The sequence below is a fragment of the Enhydra lutris genome, unplaced genomic scaffold (genome assembly GCF_002288905.1).
Source record: "Enhydra lutris kenyoni isolate GAN:26980312 unplaced genomic scaffold, ASM228890v2 scaffoldscaffold13, whole genome shotgun sequence".
NCBI lineage: Eukaryota > Metazoa > Chordata > Mammalia > Carnivora > Mustelidae > Enhydra > Enhydra lutris.
Genome location: NW_019154097.1, coordinates 48,884,930 through 48,907,908, shown reverse-complemented (window position 1 = coordinate 48,907,908; position 22,979 = coordinate 48,884,930). Strand labels below are relative to the sequence as shown.

General features: G+C 52.0%; 1 protein-coding gene across 2 annotated transcripts; it reads left to right on the top strand.

The window, feature by feature from the left end:
- The first annotated feature begins 477 nt into the window (after positions 1 to 477).
- On the top strand, positions 478 to 22,414 carry LOC111145941 (ArfGAP with FG repeats 2). Of its 2 annotated transcripts, XM_022501256.1 has the most exons (13): positions 478 to 787; positions 8,899 to 8,992; positions 10,069 to 10,184; positions 11,452 to 11,605; positions 12,224 to 12,389; positions 13,116 to 13,241; positions 13,951 to 13,983; positions 19,260 to 19,380; positions 19,534 to 19,616; positions 19,799 to 19,885; positions 20,866 to 20,994; positions 21,339 to 21,424; positions 21,715 to 22,414. In XM_022501256.1, the coding sequence occupies exons 1-13, from the start codon at positions 567 to 569 to the stop codon at positions 21,772 to 21,774; spliced, it is 1,476 nt and encodes a 491-aa protein (XP_022356964.1). In that variant the 5' UTR covers positions 478 to 566; the 3' UTR covers positions 21,775 to 22,414. The 2 variants fall into 2 exon arrangements, with proteins under 2 accessions (XP_022356964.1, XP_022356965.1); XM_022501257.1 differs by lacking the exon at positions 13,951 to 13,983 and having other exon boundaries at positions 21,715 to 22,413.
- The last annotated feature ends 565 nt before the right edge of the window (positions 22,415 to 22,979 follow it).

Genomic DNA, 22,979 nt, shown 5'->3' with positions numbered 1-22,979 from the left:
TCTCTGCACCGTCTAGTGGTGACTGGGCCTTTGAAATTTGGCGGGAATCAGCGCCACCATTCAGAAGGACCAGGGCTGCGCACGCGCGAGACACCTACTCTTTCTCGCGCGCTAACTTTGCAGCCTCGCCAGCCAATCAGAGTTAGCGTCGGAGCCCGTGTTCCGAGGACTCACCAATCGAATCTGGGAGGCGGGCCGCCGTGGAGGCAGTGGCGAGAGGGGGCGGGGACAGGGAGAAGGCACGCACGGCTCTCGCGGCAGGGTCTCTGCGGGCCAACCAGAGAGGCCTGATGGTGAAGGCGGTGGGGCGTGGCGTTGGGGGCTTCGGCAACCCAAGGCCGTCCAATGTCGAGCCAATCAGAGTGAGGAGGTGGGAGGAGACTAACCAATCAGCGTGCAGAATAGGCAAGGCAAAGGGTTGAGGAGTCTCTCGCGGACGTCTCTGGCTCCCTAGCTTCTGTCAGGGTAGCCGGTTGTGCGGAGGAGGCAGAGGAGGCGGGAAGACGGCTGTGGTTGAAGGGACGATTCCGGACTTGCGTGCAGGAGGTCCGAGGGAGCGGGCAACCATGGTGATGGCGGCGAAGAAGGGTCCAGGCCCGGGTGGCGGGGTCAGCGGGGGAAAGGCGGAGGCGGAGGCGGCCTCGGAGGTGTGGTGTCGCCGGGTGCGGGAGCTGGGCGGCTGCAGCCAGGCGGGGAACCGCCACTGCTTCGAGTGCGCCCAGCGCGGCGTCACCTACGTGGATATCACCGTGGGCAGCTTCGTCTGCACCACCTGCTCTGGCCTCCTGTGAGTGGACTGGCGCCGGGTAGGCGGGGGGTGGGGGGAAGGGGCTGCGGAGTGTCGGCGTTGGGGACAGCATGGATCCGGGGCGAAGGGACAGAGCCGAGGTCGGGGCGGCGGGGAGGCCTGGGCACGCTCCTGATGCGCTGAGAGGGTCGTCTGCTGCAGAGAGGTGTCATGGGGAAGGGAAATAGGCAGGGGAGACAAAACACGATTGGAGTCGCGCTGCAGGGGAAAGGAAGGGCACCGGACAAGAAGGGAGAAACTCCCGAAGGAGGGGGGCGGAGGGGTCGGCGAACCGAACCGAAAGTGGAGGAGAGTTGAAAGGAACAGGCGCGGGGGTGGGGGGTGGTTAGAGATTTAAAGGGCCAGAGAATGACACACACCTTGAAAGGGAACTCTCTGTAGGTGAGGGGCAAATAGGAAAGGGGGACAGTAAGCTGGGCTCTCGAGGGAGGCGTACTTTTCTTCCTTCCGGCTTGTGCCCATCCTGGAGTGTGAGATGGAGAAACCCCTTTAAAATAGGTAAGTTAACCCGGGCTGACAGCCTAGAGATAGTGACAGGTAAGGAGCCCCGTTCCGGCGTTCAGGGGCGGATCCTAATGGTGCAGGGCTCTGGAGTGCAGGTCTTAAGCGAAGAGAGCGGATGCGTTTACCCTGTTAGAGAGCTTAACTTTTCCAAAGGTTTGGGGATCTGGATGAGCCATCCTTAAGTGTAACAGTTTACACCTTTAAGCTTCTTGTTGCCATGGCTTGATCCTGGTAGTAGCATCTGGCAGCTCTTTCCAGATTTGGGGGAGTTTTGTTGTATAATCTGCAATGCTACACTTGGCACCGGCACTGTATTTGGTCATGCCCGAGCTAATTTAGAGCCACACAGTTCCAGGCCAGATTTCTGGTTACAGAGTAAGGTTCTTCCCGCCCCCCCATCCCCACCCCCCACCCCGGCCATAGGGAATTATTTAGTTAGATGGTGATTACCATTTCATACCAACCCTGTATCTCAATTCTATCTAAGTCCATCAAGAGATTCGTTCTGACTTGTTTAGTATTGCTTTAATATATTGGTTTGTCAGTTTTGTGTTTAACAAGGGGGGGCTTTCCTTGTTTCTTCTTACACCTTTAGGAGCCAAGGAGGGAGCAGTATTGTTCTTACATGACAGATGGGAGAACAGAAGCAAAGAGAGGTTTACTGATTTATCCAGTGCCTTATGGGGGTTGCTGTTTTCAGCATTGGTTATTGGATATTAGTTCTGATCACGGCAGATCAGAAATGAAGATCCAGGTCTCAGATACCGTGTAGGATTCTCTCTCTCTCTCTCTCTGGGGTTTTTACCTCCTTTGCCAAACTTCTGTGTTCTGAGCAACCTCACTTGTGTGTTACGACTTGGGTCTAAGTAAACGCTAGTAGTAGGGCTCTTGGGACAATGATTAGAACCCAAACAGGAAGGTGTCAAAAGGTAGAGACTTAAATGAAGCCAAAAGGATAGAACTGAGGCTGGGACAAGTACTCTGAGGAGAGAAGGAGCGAAGTTTAGGACTATTTATAGCAGGAAGAGAAAGAACAGATTCCCGAAGATCCTGTTATGAAGAGGAAAATCTGATTATAGAGTCTGGGAGCAGGGGGATAAAACTGATGGCATATCAGAGTCTGAGTCCTAGGAAGGAAATGTTTGGAAACAGTATTAATCCATCCCCATGGTTTGCTGCATGGCACAGAAGATAAAGCACCGACTAAATGGGAGGGCTGACACTATTTTCAATATTTTATAGATCTTGGGCGCCTGGGTAGCTCAGTGGGTTAAGTCTCTGCCTTCAGCTCAGGTCATGATCTCAGGGTCCTGGGATCGAGCCCCGCATCGGGCTCTCTGCTCTGCGGGGAGCCTGCTTCCTCCTCTCTCTCAGCCTGCCTCTCTGCCTACTTGTGATCTCTGTCTGTCAAATAAATAAATAAAATCTTTAAAAAAATACATACATACATATATATATATTATAGATCTTGGTTTAAAGTATCCCATAGATAACATTTCCTTTCTATAATGAATATCCCTCAATCAGGACAGAAGGAGGGTCAGGGGATCTGGCACACATTAAAAACCTGATTTCTTTTGCTAGAACAGTTAACTCCTTAAATATCAGGGCACACTTTGCAGAACGTGACCACCTTTCCCCTGTGTTCATTATTTTTGGTCTTTAGTGAAAGATCAAAAGGCCGGGCCAATAAATGAAGCTGAACTAAAGGGCATGTTGACATCATAAGGAGAGAAAGAGGAAATTCTAGAAGCCAGCTGTAGTTTTCCTGGCTGTGCCTAAGTTCTTGATGGTACTTCTCCTGTACTAATTGAAGTTCTAATTAGCATGAGCTAAGTAGGGCAAGGCAAAGGAACCTTATAAAAGGGTCTTCACAAAGTACTGCCTGTGCCCTCTGATGCACCTTGGGCAAGGCTGGGAGCTGGTGGGTGGGCTGTGAACAGAAGGTGGAAGTGCTTATCACTGGGCGTGGAGTCAAGAGGAAGCAGGCACTGTCTAGCAGGCCGTGGAGGGGCCTGGCTCCAGGGGGACACATAGACCCAATTAACATCTTAAACCCACATGGTTGATTGCCCACAGATGAGGATTTCGTGGTGCTGGGAAGTGAATATCATGGTAGGCCCCAAGAGGCTGCTCATTGATTCAGTCAATCTGTCAACATACATTTATCGAGTGTCCGAGTCTATCAAGCTCCAGATACGGTCTTAGGCACCGGAGATACGGCAGTGCACAGAACTGTACCCATCTTCGTGTAGCTTACACCGTAGTGGAAGCCATGGGCTTTAAGTCAATCATTAAATATATAATTATTTGGTAATAAGTGGTAATAAGTGCTGTGAGGTAAAGCTCAGCATGGGCTAGAGAGTGATGGGAGCTCACGTTGAGGTATGATGACGGAAAGAGAAGAAATATTCTTTGTTTAAAGGACGAGGGTTTTGGGGCACCTGGGTGGCTCAGTCGGTTAAGCATCTGCCTTTGGCTCAGGTCATGATCCCAGGGTGCTGGGATCAAGCCCCGAGTTGGGCTCCCTACTCAGCGGGGAGCCTGCTTCCTCCCTCTCCCTCTGCCACTCCCCCTGCTTGTGCACTCTTCCTTCTCTCTCAAATAAATAAAACCTTAAAAAAAAAAAAAAAAAAGGACAAGGGTATTGAGGGGGGCAAGCATTCAAGTACAACATTTAGCACCATAGCCAGAGAAAGAAGACGAGGAGACTGGCCTTATTTTGAAAGCTGGCTTTCTGCTGAAGATGTTGCAAATATGTCCGCCTCTTGGGGGAGTGGAGTGTTCTGGGAGCAGTGAGCACAATTACCAGAGCTCCCAGCTGGCTGCACGGACTGATGTGACAAAGTTGTGCAGCCCAAGTTGAATTTTCCAAGGTCTGCAGAAAATTTTCGATTCTAATACTGGTGGGTGGGTATGACTGTGGCTTCATCACTATATGTGAGAGCTCATTCTCATTTTCTTTTTTCATGAGAAATGTTTTCTCAGCTCTAGCAGAAAACCACAGCGTTGGTGTGAGGGATTGAGAGAGAAGCTGCTAGTTTGGGCTGTTTCTAAATTTATATTCATGCTGCCACAATTGTAGGTCCCAAATTTGACCTAGTTTTATTCATTTGGTTTTTGTCCAATACCTAGTTTCCTTAACCTGGATATAGGTCCTTTTCATTTCCCCAACATATACATCTGCCTATGTGTTTTGTTGTGTCTGACTCTTCTCTTAGAGAGCACAGCTAGGACAGGGTAAAGATTGCTGCTAAAAAGTACTTTTTCCAAAACAGTGCCTTCAGTGGTTTTTTTTTTTTTTTTCCTTGTTCTGGTTTGCCCACCTTCCTCAATGGATAGACCACGTTTCTTTGGTAAAAAAAAATAGCTCTTAGGGCCTAAAATGTCATTGACATCAGGAATGGGCACTGTCTTTGACACCCAGTTTTTTTCAGCAAAGTCTGTGGCATGCTTCCCTAACCTGGCTGTTTGGGTCCATCTTTTTTTTTTTTTTTTTTTTAAGGTTTTTATTTATTTATTTGACAGAGAGATCACAAGTAGACAGAGAGGCAGGTGGGGGGGTGGGGGGGCGGGGCGGGGAAGCAGGCTCCCCACCGAGCAGAGAGCCTGACACTGGGCTCCATCCCAGGACCCCGAGACCATGACCTGAGCCGAAGGCAGAGGCTCAACCCACTGAGCCACCCAGGCACCCCGTAGGTCCATCTTTAATCCATAGTCCTTCAGGACTCAGTAATAGATACTGGTCTTCTCTACTTCTGCACAACTTTATTCCAGTAGTAGGATAAAGTCAGGATTTGGGTGGACAGAGCTCTGGGCTGCGTGCCTAGGAGAGGTGCTTGACAGCTCTTTCTTTGTGACAAGTCCCTAACCTCCAGGTGCCTTAGTTTCCCCATCTGGCTTTGCTGGTAGTGGTTCCTCGTTGAAGCTCTTTTACTCCATGGAGGAAAAGGCATAGTGTGTTGCTCAATAATTCAGTACTTTTCCATCCATCTGGGTGAGAGAGGCAGACGTGTCCCTGGCCCCTGTGTGAGTCCCCTCCCTCCATCGCCTCCCACCTCACCTTTCATCCAAAGAGATGAAAAGAAGAGGGAAGAATGTCAAAGAAACCAAGAATGAGCTTGAAGAGGAGGGCAGAGGACAACGGTTAATCACTTTCACTAAGGAAGAACTACAGGAAATGAGTTGAAGCTGGGATTTTTGATTAGGAAGAAGTTCCCTAAAAGTAGTGAAATTGAGTCTACAGCAGGGTAAGGGGGGAGCTCTCCTATTAGGGACTAGTAAGAGTCTCTAATAGGGACTCTCTTTGGTGATGTTTGGATCCAAGATAAGAATCCTGCACAGAGACAGAGGACTGGAATCCCAGGAGCCAAGAAACCCCCCGTGGTGGGGGAATGAACCTAAACATGAAATACTCAGAAGTCAGGAATTCCCAGGTCCAAGTTTGGCACAAAGGAAAGAACTTGGGTGCCGGGTAGAACTGTTTTTTTCCATTGTTTGACCTGACAGAAACTTCTTATCTGAGCTGCTGAGCAGGTCTGAGACTTTCACCAAGCAAGACAGAAGCGAAATATGGGCCGTGGTAAGGGTGACGACCACAGAAAAACAAAAGGTGTGGTATTTGTAGGAATAGTCCTACGCTTGGTAGCATCAAAGGGAAGGGGTAGAGAGGCAAGGAGAGAGCCCTGGGCGGGCTTTAGGGTCCCTGCAGGTCCTTTGGCTGCCAGTAATAATTCAGGGCACTTCAAAGAGGGAATGCCAGTCAGGTGCCCTGCAAAACCGAAGTGGAAGGCCTCCCGAATGGACCAAGGCTCGAGTCCTAGTAACGTACTTGCTTTCCGTTGGAAACACTTGCCCTATTCTGGGCAAATAAATTTATCTCTGTGTTTCCCCAGCACCACCTGGTCAGGAATAACAGAATGGATTTGCTGTGATACCCGAAGGGCAGTGTCTCCTTCTAGCTCTCACTTCTTTGGGGGGGAAAGCTGTGAGTCATGTCGGGGAGACTGGGGGCAGCTTGGAGATTGGTTCTGTTTGATTCCAGGCCAGTGACTCAGCTCTGGCCCCTCGCATGACCCTGCTATGTCCCCAGCGAGCCCCTCAACCATTCGATTTCAGCTTCTGGGAGGAGAGGGGCTCTTGTGTCTAACTTGTTCCTGTCAGCCAGCGGTGGCCTCTCTCTGATTCAGAAACAAAAAGCTCTGACTCATAGGCCATGTAACTAGGTCCTCTTCCTGGGCTGCAGAATGTTGCCTTGTAGAGAATTCTCCCTGCCCCCAAACTGTGGCTCTAGTTATACATAATCCAGTCTACAGACATCAAGGTCAGAGCACTGCTTTTTGTGCTGTGCAACGGAAACATCCTGTTCCCTCGGATTCATTTGGCCCAAAGCACCTAAGTCACTTATTTTCTCTGCTTTCCCTTCATCCTATCTCCCCCCGCCCCCCACCAAAAAAAAAGCCCCTCCAGTCTAAGCTCAGCCATAGGAAGTTCTGTTCTAATCATCCCCTCCAGACTGATGAATGGGTCAAGTCCTTCCCCCTCCCCCATTAGGAAACACACCTCCCTGTTTACACTTTGCTAACAGTTCCTGGTTGTCCTTTCAGGAAATGTCAATGACCTTTTTGTGATAGACTTTGAATCTGTTTTTCTAGTGTTAGCCTAATACATTTTACTTTTCCCAGGGCCATTTCTCTTCCTTCCCCGACTCTGGCATCCTGGTGCCACATTCTCTCTGATCCGGCTCTGTGTATGCCTAAATGGCACCCAACTGTGTCAAGAAGTATCTTTGCCCAGGTGTCTAGGGTCACTGTAAGCGAGCGCCCAGTGATCAAGGACTAGGTCCTACATGATAAGTGATCTGTATGATACAGAGTGATAACTGTTATATTCCTCCAAGTGCCTACCACAATACCTTGTATTTTGGCAAAGGATGTAGTTTTTAAGTGGGAGGGGAAGGGCTGGGATCCCTGGGATCGCAGGGACGGGAGAGGTCTGCTCTGGCTAAACTCTGACCATTTGGCCTTCGAGAGAGGGAAGGGCTTAGGGATTAAGGTGACCAAGAGCTAGGAAAAGAATATAAAAGGCTGTCTGGACTTCAAGACAAAACTAGGCCATGAGTAAGACAGACTTTAGGAGAGAAAACTGTGGAGTATCTCTGAATGTGCTTAGAATTTTCAGGGCCGATCAGATTTAAGAGCTATTGTTTGACACGTAGTTACAAAGCCTTGCTTTTGGATTTTGCTGCTCTAATCTTTCCTTGGGGCATCAGACCTCTTTGATACTGTCTTTTAAAGGAGTATTTTGAGACCCTTTACTTAAAAATCTAGCAGCAGAATTGCTGAAAATGCCTTCAATTACAGCCTTCGGTGTCCCGTCCTTTGTTAGAATCCTGCAGTCAGTAATTTATCATTCAAAGGGGCTACCGCTCTTCACTGTTCGCCCTGGACTGTGTCACCTGTCCCCCCTTACCCCCCCACTGCCTCGGTGTAGGCTTACACAACACTGCCATTCTTCTAGGCTCGCAGGGACACCTTCATTTTGTGCATGCACCTGTAAGCCTGAATTTTTTCTACGGTTTCCATTTGGTAAACTGTGTGGTCTCTGCCTTCCTCTTTGCTTTCCTGATGGCACCAACCAGGACCCTCTTCCCGAGTTCCTTTTATTTTCATATCGTGGTTTGCCCTTTCATTCTGCCCCCCCCCACCGCCCCTCAGGGGAATTTAAGTCTGAAAAGCCACATGAGCTGAAACTGTCTTTCCTGCCGGTGCCTGTGCTCATTCACGTGCCGTTCCCAGGGGCTGGTTTACTCACTGTGGTTTGGCCAGCTCTGTTTTCATCCAATAAGTGCTGGTGGTCTAGACCAGAGTAAAACTTAAGGGAAAAGGAAAGGGGAACCTGGCTTAGCGCCAAGTTTCCCTTGTGAGAACACTCCAGAGGGCAGTTGAGTCGGGGCAAGGAAGCCTTCTTGTCTACTGTAATCTCCACAGGGCTTCTGTGGGCACAACTAGACTCCTAGAGAGTTAACAGAACACAACAGAGCTGGCACAAAAGCATCGCTACGGGATGCATGTTCCTGACTCATGCCAATCTCATATTCATGGTTGAAGCTGACTTCCTCCTGCTTCATCGAAAGATCGAGAGCTGAGAAAACCTGGATTATCTCTTTTCCCAGAGATTTTTCCTGAAAGAGAGGGGCCCTCTCCACCCCTACCACCACACTTTCTGTTGAGACAAAGAGGAGGGGCAGGCAGGTGTAAAACAGTGGTAAAACAGGAAATGGGAAGTGGGCCCATCTCTGAGTTCCCGGAATTACCCCCCAGCCTGCAGGCTGAACTGAGGCAAAGAAGAGAAGGCTTCTGGGTGGGCGGGCTCTGCCTTCCTCTCCAGAGCGACAGGGAACATGACACATTCTTGACTGTCATTAAAAGCCTCCAAAACATTCTCGCTTCCCTTCTTTCCTTGAATTAGGGATCTCTCTGAGCTTAATTCATGTGTTGTTTAATCCTTTCTGCCCACCTCTCCTCCCATAAACAGACCTGCAGTGCTAACTGCATTGTGCCTCTCTTCCTGTCTCTCTCGCACAGGAGAGGCCTGAACCCCCCTCATCGAGTCAAGTCCATCTCCATGACAACTTTCACTGAGCCTGAAGTTGTATTCCTGCAATCCCGCGGAAACGAGGTGAGCCACCACCGATGGAATGGCTGCTGGCTGTTGTTGCCCTTCTGGCCAGGGGACGCTTTGCCTCAAGACTGTAGCTTTCTTTTTTGGTCGAGTTTCTTTTATTTTTTAGTGAGTGTATAGTATATCCTGTCTATGTATATTTGTATATCCGTGGAATCTTGGTTATACAAATTGTGCTTTGTCTAGGCCCTTGTTAGAGGAATCGGGGGGGAAAGGAGCAAAATCTCTGTAGGGGGTGACTCCTGGGCACTCACAGGGAAGACGTCCCCTGGACAGTTAGAGCTCCACATTCCTGAACATTCAGAATAGACGGGGCGGGCCCCCTGGAGTAAGATCTCCTGGATCCAGCTCTACGGACCCAACCCTCAGCACCGTGGGATTAAGCCCACATGTGTCCTCGAATGTGGGTTAGACCCCTTCCGCAGCTAAATCTGCTGGCGGTGGGAAGACACCATCCTTGGTGTTAGCAGTCCTCCTAGCTTGAAGGTGATTGGCTTACTTGGAGGGTGCCAACCAGGGAAGGCTCTGGAGGGGTGTTCTAGAAGCCACAGCTTGTCCCTGACCCCACCCCCATCCAGATTTAGTTCCCCATAATTCTTTTTTTTTTTTTTTTTAAAGATTTTTATTTATTTATTTGACAGACAGAGATCACAAGTAGGCAGAGAGGCAGGCACAGAGAGAGAGAGGGAAGCAGGCTCCCTGCTGAGCAGAAGCCTGATGTGGGGCTCGATCCCAGGACCCTGGGATCATGACCTGAGCCGAAGGCAGAGGCTTAACCCACTGAGCCACCCAGGCGCCCCAGGTTCCCCATAATTCTTATGGCCCTCTCTTTTCTAAGTTGTGTCATAACATGTAATTATAAATCTTTTTTTTTACTTACCTAAGGCATGACCTTCCCCATTAGATGGTCAACTCTGTGAAGACAGGGATGGTGTCTGCTTTGTAGATACACCCAGACTTTCAGCTGTGTCTGTGCTCAGTAAATACGTATTGATGAATAAAGTGGGGGTGCTCTCTTCCCCATCCCATGCTTTCTGCCCGAACTCCTCTCTCACCTGATTCCATGCCTGTAGGTTTGCAGGAAGATTTGGCTGGGCCTTTTTGATGCTCGGACATCTTTAATACCAGATTCCAGGGACCCTCAGAAGGTGAAGGAGTTTCTCCAGGAAAAATACGAGAAAAAGAGATGGTAAGGAGGAGGAAAGAGATTGCTGTGCACACCCACGTCCCACGACATTCTTCGTCGGACGGTCCAGTTGGGGCTTTTCTCAAAGGCCAGACTTCAAAATTATAAAGCTACCTAAAGGACAACTTGTTCCCAGTCACTAACCTCGCAGATTCGATGCCTCTCTTTTGGAGAGACCTTAGACTGCTTGGAGAAGGGGTGGGCCTGAGGGAGTATGGGGCAGGTTAAAGCCCAGCTGGGCCCATATATGCAGAGAGGCAGCTGGGAGCACATGTCCTGGAGCCTGTGCTTTTAACCCAGCGTGGTTTTTTTTTTTATTTGTTTGGTTTTTGTTTTTGTTTTTGTTTTTAAAATTTTATTTATTTATTTGACAGAGAGAGATCACAAGTAGGCCGAGAGGCAGGCAGAGAGAGAGGAAGGCAGAGAGAAAGGAAGGGAAGCAGGCTTCCTGCTGAACAGAGAGCTCGATGCGGGGCTCTATCCCAGGACCCTGGGATCATGACCTGAGCTGAAGGCAGAGGCTTAACCCACTGAGCCACCCAGGTGCCCCATTAACCCAGCGTTTTATCCGCATTTTATGTGTGTTCTGTTTTCCTGGTGACGAGAACAGCATCTCTGCTCTGCCCTGCCTTTTCTCTCCCCAGGTGGCACTTTCCGTGGCTTAATCTCAGGGGTGTGTGCATGTTGGGGGGATAACTCTAGGGCAGAGAAGAGAATGCAGACAGCAAGGAAATCATTGTGGACAAAACAGCATTTTGGAGACCCTGCTGGGGGTGTCCTCCAGACAAAGAAGATACCTCCAGGGTAGAACGTACATACACTGGAGTGGAGGGGATTTTATCAGACGTAGCAGAAGCTGGCAGGATAGATCGTGAGCACTTAGAATAGGAGGGGGCAGAAACTTTCTGTGGGAATGGAAAGGAGTTGGAAAATAGCATCACCTGTCCAGCAGCATTGCTGGCAGTTTGTTACTTGAAACCCATGGGGGTTTGATGTCAGAAAGAGAATGGAGAGGGGAGAGAAAACCCGGCCCAAGTCAGAGCAAAGTGAACATTCCTGCAGAAAAGAAGGAGCATCTGACAGTAAAGGGGGACCCTCAGGATGGGCAGAACTTGGCTGAGTTACGAAAGTCCCTTTAGTTTGAAAAAGAAAATCCGTGGGCAAAGGCCAGGGGACTCGACTGCTGTCACCTGTGCTTCCCAGATGCCTACACTTGAGCATGGCCTGTGGTGTTACCCCCTCCTCTCAGCCTGACTATTCTTTCTCAAAGGTATGTCCCCCCAGACCAAGTCAAGGGGCCCGCTTATACCAAAGGCAGTGCCTCCACCCCCATCCAGGGCTCCGTCCGGGAAGGAAAGCCCCTGCGGACTCTCCTGGGGGAGCCTGCGCCATCTCTCTCAGCCACAGCCTCCACCTCTAGCCAGGTAACTCTCACACCCGCCCTCCGCCCTCCAACACTAGCTAGGGATTCGGCAGACAGGGACGTCTGTTTCCTAAATCCAGCCCCAGCTCCGGACTTAGCAGACGAAGTAGAGGAGATGTGAGTTAATTCTCCGCCCTGCGGTTACCTATGTCTCTCGGACTCACCTTGGCCGCCTGTCTTTTGGAAGAAAGAACCCGACAGGAAGTGCTATCTAGGGAAGTCAGAGTATCAACCTCAAACTTGACCATTGCTCCAAGGAAATGCAGAGGGGCCGGGACAATGCCTCAAGCCCCTGGGAAAGAGGAGAAAGTCCCAGCTCCGGGGCTGGGGACCTGGGGGGGGAGGGGGTACTCTTGGCAACATCCCTGTGTAGCTCAGTGTTACTGTCCCTGAAGGGCTCTGAAATGTCTGCTTCTGGGAGCTGGTACGCTAGGAAGACAGAGAAGTTAGGTACGTGAGGGGCTCAGGCAGTTGTGCCCAGGAAGTCTCTCAGTTGAGGGCAGTTTCTCCCTCTCTTCTCTCTCCACGTGCCTATCTGGGGGCAGCCTAGAGAGCCATGCAGGGGCCGGGTCATGTCTGGGACTCCCAGGTGCTCTATGTCATGCCTTCTCCTCTCAAGTCTGTCAGTCAGTCTCAGCCTCGGACGTCCCAGCCCCGGAGCTCTCAGCCACCTCCCCACTCCTCCGTCAAGAAAGCCAGTACTGACCTGCTGGCCGACATAGGAGGAGATCCCTTTGCTGCTCCCCCTGTGGCACCAGCTTTCGCTGCATTCCCGGCCTTCGGGGGTAAGTGGGAGCTGGGAAGAGAACATTCCTACAGTGTATTACCCCTGACACAAGGCATTCACGCCCTTAGGGTGACCCAGTTTCCCCCCCACAACCCCCTGCCCCCCGCTGGCTCTTAGCTCCCATCCCACAAATGAGTGTGCCGACAGTTACGAAGCATCAGGGTTGGAAGGGCCGGGGTCAGATAGAGTGGCCGGGATTATATCTGCGAGTTTGACCAGAAAACATGACAGTCGGGGACTCTAGCGCCTCCTCTGAGAACACTGGATCGCCTCTTTATTACTGTCTTTTTCCGTTAAAATGGGGGCGGGGCTTATCCTGTGTTCCATTTCCCCTGCTCTCTTCCCAGAGATCAGCAACAGCCAACAGAGGGTTGAATAAAATGGCATCTAGTTTCCTTTTTGCCTTTCAAGCCCCTTCCCCCGCCAAAACCAACTATTTTTTCCCCCACGTGATTTAGCCCAAAGTAGCCCCTGACAAAAATGTGAATGCCTCATGGAATAAAGAAGGAAGATGGTAGGGAGTGAACTTGGGAGGCCTCTGACATCCCCTTTCCCCCAGCGGGCTTCTGGCCCTCTGCCCAGGTCCCTGCCATCTCTCCCTGAGCAGGACCCTGTGGAAAGGCAAGTGTCTCATCAGTGGCCTTTGGCCTTCCCAATTAGTGCATATTTAATCGATTATATGTCCATTTTATATATATGGCCTTTATGTTCCCTCCACCTGTAGGCCAGACACCCTCCCACGGAGGCTTTGCCAACTTCGATGCCTTTGGCAGTAGCGCCGGCCCGTCCGCGTTTGGAAGCATTCCTCCTGGCAGCCAGGGCCCATTCCAGGCCCAGCCGACACCCACAGGTAAACTCTGCCCTGCTCTCTTCCCCTCCCTTCCGCTCCCCTCCTCGCTTCCAACTGCATTCATGTATTGCCCTTCATTTGCATCTGCACCGACCTAGAGAGCTGGGCAGAGGGGACAGAGGAGGAAGAGAAGTAGGCCCAGGAAAGCAAGAGGGGGGCAGGGAGACTCTTGGCAGGAAAAGGGGCTCCCGCTCCATTTTGTCCCGGAAAGACAGCAGCCCAGTTGCCGCAGGAATTGTGGGGGTGTGCATAGGAGATCTCTGACGGGCAAGTTGGAGAGACTCCAGTCCTCGAAAAACCAAGAGTGGACGTGAGCTTTCCTCTAGAGTGCTCTGATGGTCCGTGCTGGACACTGCGCAAAGGGTGAGGGCTGGCTCAGAGTCCAAGATAGTCTCCAGAAGTCCTCACTCACCCCCGTTAGAGCAGAAGCCTGTAAACTCAGTGTCGTGTTGTGCAGCAGTTGAGAGACACACCCCCCCCGCAAAAGAAAATACCCTAAAGGCCGCTGCTGTAAAGCACCTGGTTCCTCCCCGAGCCCCCAGACATCAGGTCTTCATAGCCTTGGGGCTGGCCCTCTGCGGTTGCCCATGCTGGACACACAAGAGCGCAGCCGGCGTGCTGGAAAGACCCGATGTCTGGGGAAAGCCAGTGACAACGCTCTCTCTTTCTCCCCTTCCCCCCATCCGCCCCCGCCCCCCGCCACTGCCAGCCAGTCGGATGCTAACTGGAAGTTACAGCTTTGGTGAGTTTTTCTTCCCACCCCACAGCCCACCCAAGGTAGAAGCCTGTCTCAGGTGCTCTGAGCAGAGAGCTCTGAGGTCTGGAAGGAACCTTTCCAAGGTGGCCAGCTTCCCCATGAAGCAGCTCGGCAGTTCCCTGTCATACAGCCCATAGCGGGGCAGAGCTGGGCCCAGAGCCCAGACTCCCCTACTCTCTTGCTCTGCCCACCACCTTCCCACTGTGCACCGCGAATTGTCTGCGTGCTTTTGTTTTTATTCTAGTTTCGGTTTTTTGAATGGGGCAAGGAGGGACATTTTATATTGATGCAGTTAAAATTTACAAAGAAGTCCTCATGTTAACCAACTTAAAGTACCTGACAGGGTAGCCTTGAAATTCAGAAAGCAGAAGCTGTTAGACACAATGAAAATGTAACACTGCAACAGAAAGGCAGACTCACAAGATTAATAGTAGATCAAGTACGTAGACAAATATGGAGGAAAGTAGGCCATTTGACTAACACTTGAACAAGTTTGACCTAATAAGTAGAAGTAGAACTTTGTAATCAAAAGACAGGATTTTCAAACATGAAACACTTTTATAATCTGACCACAGACCAAGAGACAACACATAAACTTCTAAGAAGTAGAAATTGTTGGGTCCTGGATGGCTCAGTGGGTTAAAGCCTCTGCCTTCCTCTCAGGTCATGATCCCAGGGTCCTGGGATCCAGCCGCACATCAGGCTCTCTGCTCAGCGGGGAGCCTGCTTCCTCCTCTCTCTCTGCCTGCCTCTCTGCCTGCTTGTGATCTCTGTCTGTCAAATAAATAAATAAAATCTTAAAAAAAAAAAAAGAAGTAGAAATTGTTCAGGTCACATTCTAAATGATAAAAGGTGTCCTAAAAGTTGTTCCATAATAATGTTTCATTGTCCTTGAAGGCATGAAACAGGGAAAAGATAATTACAATATGGAAAACAGATAAAAAGCTAATAACCATCATGTGTTTTTTTAAAACTCCTATAAATAGGGGGGCCTGGGTGGCTCAGTCGTTAAGCATCTGCCTTCGCCTGGGGTCCTGATCTCAGGGTCTTGGGATTGAGTCCCGCATCGGGCTCCCTGCTCATCGGGAAGCCTGCTTCCCCCTCTCCCTCTGCCCCTGCTTGTGTTCCCTCTCTTGCTGTGTCTCTCTCTGTCAAATAAATAAAATCTTAAAAAACAAACCTCATGTAAATAATAAAGAATAGGATAACACGGAACAGCTACAAGCAGCTAATAATACCCAGAAAAAGATGAAAGTGTTTTCAACCTGACTAATCAACGGAAAAACACAAATTAGGGTCAGATGATAATTCCACACGTTATATTCACAGAAGTTTTAAAGACTAGTCATGGCCGGTACTGTGTGGGGTAATTGGCCCTTTTGCATGTTACCAGTAAGAAAGTAAGTTGGCACAGGAGTATTCAGTGTAGCAAGAGGGAAGTGTTCTTGGAATGAGAGCTCGAAAGGAAGCAGCCTGTACAAGGTGGTTATAAATTGGTCCGGCCAGAAATGCATGCCTGTTGGAGCATCTGGGTGGCTCAGTGGGTTAAGCACCTGCCTTGGGCTCAAGTTATAGTCCTAGGTGGCTGTTGGGCTCCCTCTCATCGGGGAGCCTGCTTTTCCCTCTCCCTCTGCTCCTCCCCCTACTTGTGCTCATGCGCTCGCTCTCTCTCTCTCTCTCTCTGTAAACAAGTAATTACTATTTTTTTTAGATTTTATTTATTTATTTAATTATTTATTTGACAGACAGAGATCACAAGTAGGCAGAGAGGCAGGCAGAGAGAGAGGAGGAAGCAGGCTCCCCGCTGAGCAGAGAACCCGATACGGGGCCCCATCCCAGGACCCTGGGATCACGACCTGAGCCAAAGGCAGAGGCTTTAAAACCCACTGAGTCACCCAGGTGCCCCAATAAATAATCTTAAAAAAAAAAAAAAAAGAAAGAAAGAAAAGAAAAGAAAAATGCATGCCTGTCCCAATCCGTTGCCTAAAGGGCCAACCTTTAAAGGAGAGAAGGAAGGTGTCAGGAGCCCTCTCTGGCTGATACTGGGGTGAGCTTTTGTCCAGTGTCTGGTCATCTCAAAAAGAGACGGTCTGCAGCCCACCAGAGCCAGCCAGCCCTTGTGAGCCACTGTGAGGAGCATCCCCATATTATCTCCACGAGAAAGGAAAGATCTCCATTTTGCCGTTGACAAAACTGGATCAACGTGGCCAGTGACCTGGGCAGACCCGAATAGCGGATGAGTGGCAGCTCCCATTCACTTCCCACTGCACCTTGATCACGAGGGTGGTTCTCTGAGTGTGCCATAAAGGAGTACTGGGGATGAAGTAGGGAGACTTGGGTGAGAGGTGGGTGTCTTTTTTGACAAGCCTGGTTGTATTTTTATATTTCTGAGGGGGAGTCTGGAGAGGGGAAGTTTCTAAAACTGCCGTTTCCCCCGAAACTGCTAGAAGGCATGTTTACCAATCCAGCCGCAGGGAATGGGTCGCTGGAAGTGTAGAGGAAGCAAACGAACGCAGGTACTCCATTCCCAGGTTCCCCAGAACCAGCGGAAAGTGCTGGAGCCACCTGGCCGTCGCGAGGGCCGGCTCTGCCCCCTAGTGTCCGCCGGGAGACACACAGCCTGGCGGCGGCAGGACAACACAACGGCACCTCCCCCGCTTTCGGAGCTCCTGACCCAAAGGCCCAGAGCAGGGCTGGGGAGTCTGACCTAAGTGAGGACAGGAAGCTGTGTTCACTCAGAAATTCCACATACCCCGAGTCATAGCCCAGGAAAGGCCAGGGCCCCCCGAGAATCAGAAGATTCAACACCAGGCTGCTGGTTTCCAGTCTTTCTGACCGCCTGGGGCCTGGGGAGGATGCAGACCAAGAATGCTCAGTGGCGTGGTAGCCTCGCACTGGTTCCCGTCGAAAGCCCAGGGACTGAGAAGGAGGGTGGCCAAGGTGAGCACTGGCACTCGGGAAGCAGCCCAACCTTGGAACCTCGGAGCAGGCAGGCCGGCCCTGGGCACCTACCTTCCCTGCTGGACTCAGCTTCTCCAAGTCTGAGTGGAGATGCCTAGTACCTAAGTATCCCCTTAAACCAAAGGGCTTTGGCCTTGCCCTTTAGGGAAGGAAGTGCATGGAGCTTCAAATGATAGTTCTGGGGTCTTCAGAAAAGCCCCCAAACTTAGGGGAAGCCAGGCTAAAGTTTGAGGGGGCCAGGGAGCAGCATAGACTTGAGAACCAGCCTGGCTTGGCCACCTCCCTTGCTTTATGTCTTCCCTTTTCCTTGCCCTTATCCCCCTCCTCTAAGGGGGTGGGGAGTATCTGCCCTTTGACGGTTGCCCGCTCATCCTTCCCACTCTCTACAGGGTTTTCCCCGCCAGTTTTCTCATCTGAGTCTCCCCTCCACTCTCTCCACCTCTGCCACCACATTCCCCCTTCCCCACAAATAGGCTTTGGGTTACCCTCCTTTAGGCAGCCTTTGTAGCCCACTTCTCCACCGCCATGCCCCTGGGAAGAGGAGCCTGTGGCCTTCACTTACCTTTCTTATTATCCTATTTTTTTTCTCTCTTTTTTTTCCCCCATGCTTCGTGGCATAATAGACATGCCGTTCTGTACCTTGATTTATGTTTTAACTGAACAGTACGGCTAGATCTTTTTTCATCAGTACATGAAAAGCTTCCTCATTGTTCTTTTATGCCTGCACAGTAGTCCTGCTTATGTGTACACTATAATTTATTTAATCCGTCCCGTGTTGATGAATACGTAGAACGAATGAAGAAGTCTTTCGCTGTCAGACGGCGCTGCCGTTAATTACCCCACATGTGTCCTGTTTTGCACATTTGTAACTTACATCCGTGAGAAAACTCCTGGCAAGGGAGAGTTGGTCTAAAGGGGGACACAGTTGATACCGAAACAAAAACACGTCCCTACAAAGATGTCAAGGGCCACAAGGGCAAAGAACAAGGTGTCAGGAGAGGAAAACCAGGCTCTCATTCAGACTGAGGTCAGAGGAGACCCACCTGAGGACACGGTTCTGTTAAAGCCCAAAGGCTGGGGAGGACCGCGGCGGAGGGGGGTGGGGGGCTCCTGTTCAAGGTGGAGACAGAGCACGTGGAAAGCCTGGAGCTGGGGGTCCAGGAGAGGCTCTGGTTTGCTTGTGTTCGAGCCAGCCATCGTGTTTCCTTGGAGACCTTGCCTAGTTTCTCTGACCCTGGAGACAGTTTATTGTATCAAAAGTTAGGATGATACCTCCCCATTGTGCATGCGTTACAGATTTCCAAATACTTGCGGAAAATACTTAACCTGGGGGCGGGTGGTCTTCCAGGCCTCTGAGGAGAGGGCAAGCAAAAACAGGCTCAGGAGAGTAAGATGGTTTGCTCAGGTCGCAGCAGGAGCCAGAGTAGGGCCCGGACTGGAGTCCAGGTCTCCTCGCTCACCCTCTCACGCTGTCATCCAGCAGACAATTTCGGATTACTGGCATGTGGCAGACACCATGCGAAGCGTGTTTGCCTTCGGTACGAATCTTCCGGCGCTCATAAAAGTCAAGCCTTATCCATCCGTAGCTTCATTTTGCCCTCACAACAGCCCAGAGTGGTGGACCGGACCCCATCATAGAAATGAGACAAAGGCTTTCTCCAAAGGACAGGGATGTCTTGGACTCGCTCCTCAGGCTGTTTTGGAAGCTTCCCACGTGGGCTCGCCCTTGGGGATTTCTCTTTTGCGATGTGATGGCCAGAGAAGGCAGAGGAACCCTGATCTAAGCTCCTGGCTTAGGGTGGCCTCCCGAGAGGGGGCAGCTCCGGTGGGAGCAGGAGCTGAGCTGTCTGTGCAGGCTCCTGCGCAGGGCCCCACCTTCCAGGAGAGGCTCCTGAGCGTCTGGGCTTTCTGCCCCTCAGAGCTCCTCCCCGCCCATCCCCTCTACCTGCCCCTTCCTAGGATTTATCCATAAATGCTGATTTGAGGAAAGGACAGACATTTCCATGTCTTGAGGGAAAAAAGGGAACCGCAAATCCGCCTACAGCCAGAGGGACATGGACCCGACCTGAGGGCGGTTTGAGCACTAGGGAGATGGACAAGGGCAGAGGGCCATGTTACCTAGTACTCTTGGCGGGAGTCGAGGCCCTCTGAACCAGACAATCCAGGGGACTCAATCAATGGTGCACTCATGCCATCACTTTGCTGCGTCTCCCCTGCTCCCCCCACCTCCATCTCTCCTCCTGCCCCTTCCCTCCTGCCTCACCCCAGCACAACCTGTTCTGTTTCCTGTGATCGCCCAGGGAGCAGCCAGGTGACTCCGTTTGCGGCCTCTCCGCTGGCACCGGCCAGTCAGCCCAGCAGCCTTGCAGATATGGGTGGCTTCCTGGCGCCTGGACCATCGGCTGGAGGTATCCCTAGCAGGTGGGTTCAGAGGTCGGGGACTCTGCCTTGGGGCCGCAGAGCCTTGCTTTTCCCAGCCTGCTGAGCTCCTCCCATGGGCTGGGACAGGGTCTGCCCTGCTTCTCCCCTTGATGCCTGGGGCCCTGTGTGCTGACTTATCTTCCCACATCACAGCATCTTCGGGGTGGCCAGCCAGGTCCCCACGCTCCAGTCGGCCCCAGCTGGTGGAGGTGGCAGCACTGGGCTTGCCTTTGGAGGTGAGTCTTGGCTGTGAAGACCCTGGGAAGGGATCCAAGGCCAAGAGGAAAGTGGGGACTCTGCAGGGAGGGGAGGGGAGAAAACACAGGAAAGTCGAGAGGAATGCTGTCTCCTGAATATTAACCAGATGAGAAAAGATTAATTCTCTCTCTCTCCCACCTCTACCCCGTTTTACCCTAAGGAACTTTCACCAACCCTTTCACGGTACCTGCTGCTCTCCCGCAGCTGCCTTCTACCAACCCATTCCAGCCCAACGGCCTGGCCACAGGTAAGCCTCTGGACTCTGCCCTGGCCCTGACTCTCTCCAGGGCGCACATCCCTCCCTTTCCCTTCTCTCTGTCTGTCTGTCTCTCTCTCTCTCTCATACACACACACACACACACACACACACACACACACACATATATATATATACCACTGTTCGGAGCAGTGGCAGGCAGTCTTGGTCCTGAAATCAGCCCCTTCTCACCCTTCACCGGGCCAGACCAGGCTGAATTTCCAGGCAGCCTAGTGGGCAAAGAGTACGACCACCCAAGTCCCAGAATGAGAATTTCAGAATCATGACAAACAGACTGCTGCTTCCTGAGCTGGTTCTGCGACTGATGTGGCAGAGACTCTCCCTTCTCGCCCCTCAGCAGTGTCCCCCCCACCCCCATCTTCTGTGTCCCACCTGCAGCCTTGCACCGGTCGCTGCTCTCATCGGCCTGGAGTGTTGGGATATCCTGGCTCCCTGTTCCTCCCCTGCCTTTGTTGTTGTTGTCGTTGTCGTTGTTGTTAAAAACCTTGAGGTCAGGAAGAATGCCTGGTGGCTGCCAGCGCCGCTGTCGGCGTGGCAAACCCCACTGCTCACAGCTTTACACCCCTTACTGGCTTTTCCCAGCAGCCCTAGGAAAGGGGTCCAGCCTGCTTTTAGAGATGAGACCACTGAGGCCCATAGAGGGCTAATACTTTGCTTTCGTTGGCACAGTTTAATGAGTAGCTGGCAGCTGACCCCGGTTCCGGGCCACGCCCCTGCACGGCACTGCTGTGCCCTCCATGCCACAAGCCACTGTGGGCAGGAAGAGGCCTGGTTTGCTAGGTGGTGTGAAAGCCAAAAGCTTCCGTGGCTCTCTCCGGGTACTTTTACTGGGTACCTCTGGTTAGGGACACACGCTATCCCATGTCCCCCGTCTTGGAGAGATCCAGGAAGAACCATTCTCCAGCCTGCGTTCCAGAACTTCACCTGAACTTCGTGTCCTCGTTCCACAGGGCCCAGCTTTGGGATGAGCAGCGCTGAGCCTGGCTTCCCCCAGACAGTGCCACCCACCAGGGCCTTCGTCAGCACCTTCCCACCACCCCTGTTCCCTGCACAGACCTCGGTGACTCAGCAGCAGAATGGTAAGGGATTCAGACCAGACCCTCCTTTCTTACCCCCAGCCCCCACCCCCAGCCGCTGAGGGGCTGCAGCCCCTCCGGAGGCCCTGACTATTAGGACTATCAGGGAGCCAGACATCTGAGCTAGTTCCCTTTTGGACCAGTAGGGGGGACCAGAGAAGCCATAGACCGGCCTGGTCTCCTCTGACTCTGCTGCACACCTTCCTTCGCAGACTTCAGAAAGGCCAGGCTCTTGCTGCCACGGTGGGAGGGGGCGGTCCCCAGCCTGCAGGCCTGCCCGGTGGAGTGCTCAGCCCCAACATGAGGGGCCGGGCTGCGTCAGCTGAGTTTCTGCTCCTGCTTTCCAGGCTCTTCCTTCAGCGACTTAGGACCAGCCAAGCTGGGCCAGAGGCAACTGAGCCAGCCAGCCGGGACCTCCACCAACCCCTTCGTGGTGAGTGCGGGTGTGGCCTCTCTCTGGGGGTCCGGGACAGAATCCTTTGAGGAGAACAGGACAGTGTGGGCTGGAAGCCCTGCCTTGACAACGCAGGGGGTGCTGGGTTATTCCGTGGGTGGTGTTGTCTCCCACACTCCCCTGCCCCCCACTCGCCTCAGGCCCCTGACTTTCCCACAACCCCCAGCGCGGTAATTCTGGGGGAGAAAGGAATGCTGGACCACATCTTTTCCCCGGCCTCCAGCTCTTCTCCCCTAATCCCCTAATTTGTGGTTGTTGTTTCTTTCCAGACTGGATCCTCATCAAGCCCGTTTGCCTCCAAACCTCCAACCACCAACCCATTCTTGTAGCACTGTGGCCTGGGGGGGGCCTCTTCCCTGCCCTCTGGGGCCCCTCTACTCCCAGGAGCTCTGGTGACCATTTGCCTGTGGCATTTCTGTGGGTCTGAGACCAGAATGGGCCTTGTTTTCCAGGGAAGCGGTCTTGGGGATGGTGGAGGTGCTCATGCTTCGCTTGGGGCTTGCAGATAAAAGGGCAGCTTCCCAGGTCAGCTGCCCCCAAGGCTTCTCCCCTCCTCTCTCCAGCCCCCACCCAGGCAGGAGGCCCAAGAGGAGAGAAGGCAGGGCCTGGCCTAGAGGAGTGATGGCGTTTGATTTCTCAAATTACTAATCATGATGACAGTAATCCTCACCTCCTGCCCTCAGCATACGTAGTGGTCCCTTCACTCCCAGCCGTGTGGGCAGAGGAAGCTGTGGGCACAGACGGACCAGCATTCCCCTGTGGGAGCAAGCCTCCCCCCCATTCCCGACTTTCCAGTGCTGGTTTCCTTGTGGACAGAAGCACAATGAGCAAAGTTGGGTCAAGGTGTGGGGTTGAGAAGAGGTGTGGGGTTGACCTGGACAGTGATCAGACAGGCTGAGAAGGCTGGGGGGCCGTGGGGGGGTGCAGGGTACCCTTGGTGCCCTGGCTTGTGCCAGCACCCCCTTTTCCTCCCCACCCCCACCAGGCCAGGAGGCCCCCCATGGTTTTGCTTCCCCGGCAACCTCCCTCATCCTGGGTACTCGAGATGAATAATAGTTTTACCTACTACTTAGACATGCCCAACTCCTGTCAAGCACTTTAGTTTGCTGTGGTGTCACGTTTGGATACCGGTGTTTTATATTTATACATAGAGAATTTTCTAATATAGTCTATTATATATACACACGCGCGCACGCACACATAGAGATATATAGACACAGGCCGCCATTCTGCTCCCAGACAGCTCTCTCACATGGGGAATGGAACGGACCCCCATCTGTGCCTCGACCAGCAAAGCCGGAGCTCCAGAGGGTGGTGGGGAGGGCAGTCACGAGTCCTGAGCACCCCAGAGCCTGGGCTTTTCCAGGGAAAGGCTTTGTGCAATTGGCTGGTTTTTTTTTTTTTTTCTTTCTTTTTCCCATGTGCCTCCCCCACCCCCCAAATCTCTGAGCCAAAGCTGTGGCAGGCTATGTTGGAAAAGAACTGCGTTTGAAAGAAAAAGGAAATGGCTCCCATGGTCTCACTTTGGCTTAGT

Excerpts from the sequence above, each read along its gene's own strand:
- LOC111145941 (XM_022501256.1), top strand. The coding sequence starts at position 567 with ATGGTGATGGCGGCGAAGAAGGGTCCAGGCCCGGGTGGCGGGGTCAGC. Across the intron at positions 13,242-13,950 it reads GGCCCAGCCGACACCCACAG|CCAGTCGGATGCTAACTGGA; the intron begins GTAAACTCTGCC and ends CGCCACTGCCAG. Across the intron at positions 19,886-20,865 it reads GCCCAACGGCCTGGCCACAG|GGCCCAGCTTTGGGATGAGC; the intron begins GTAAGCCTCTGG and ends CTCGTTCCACAG.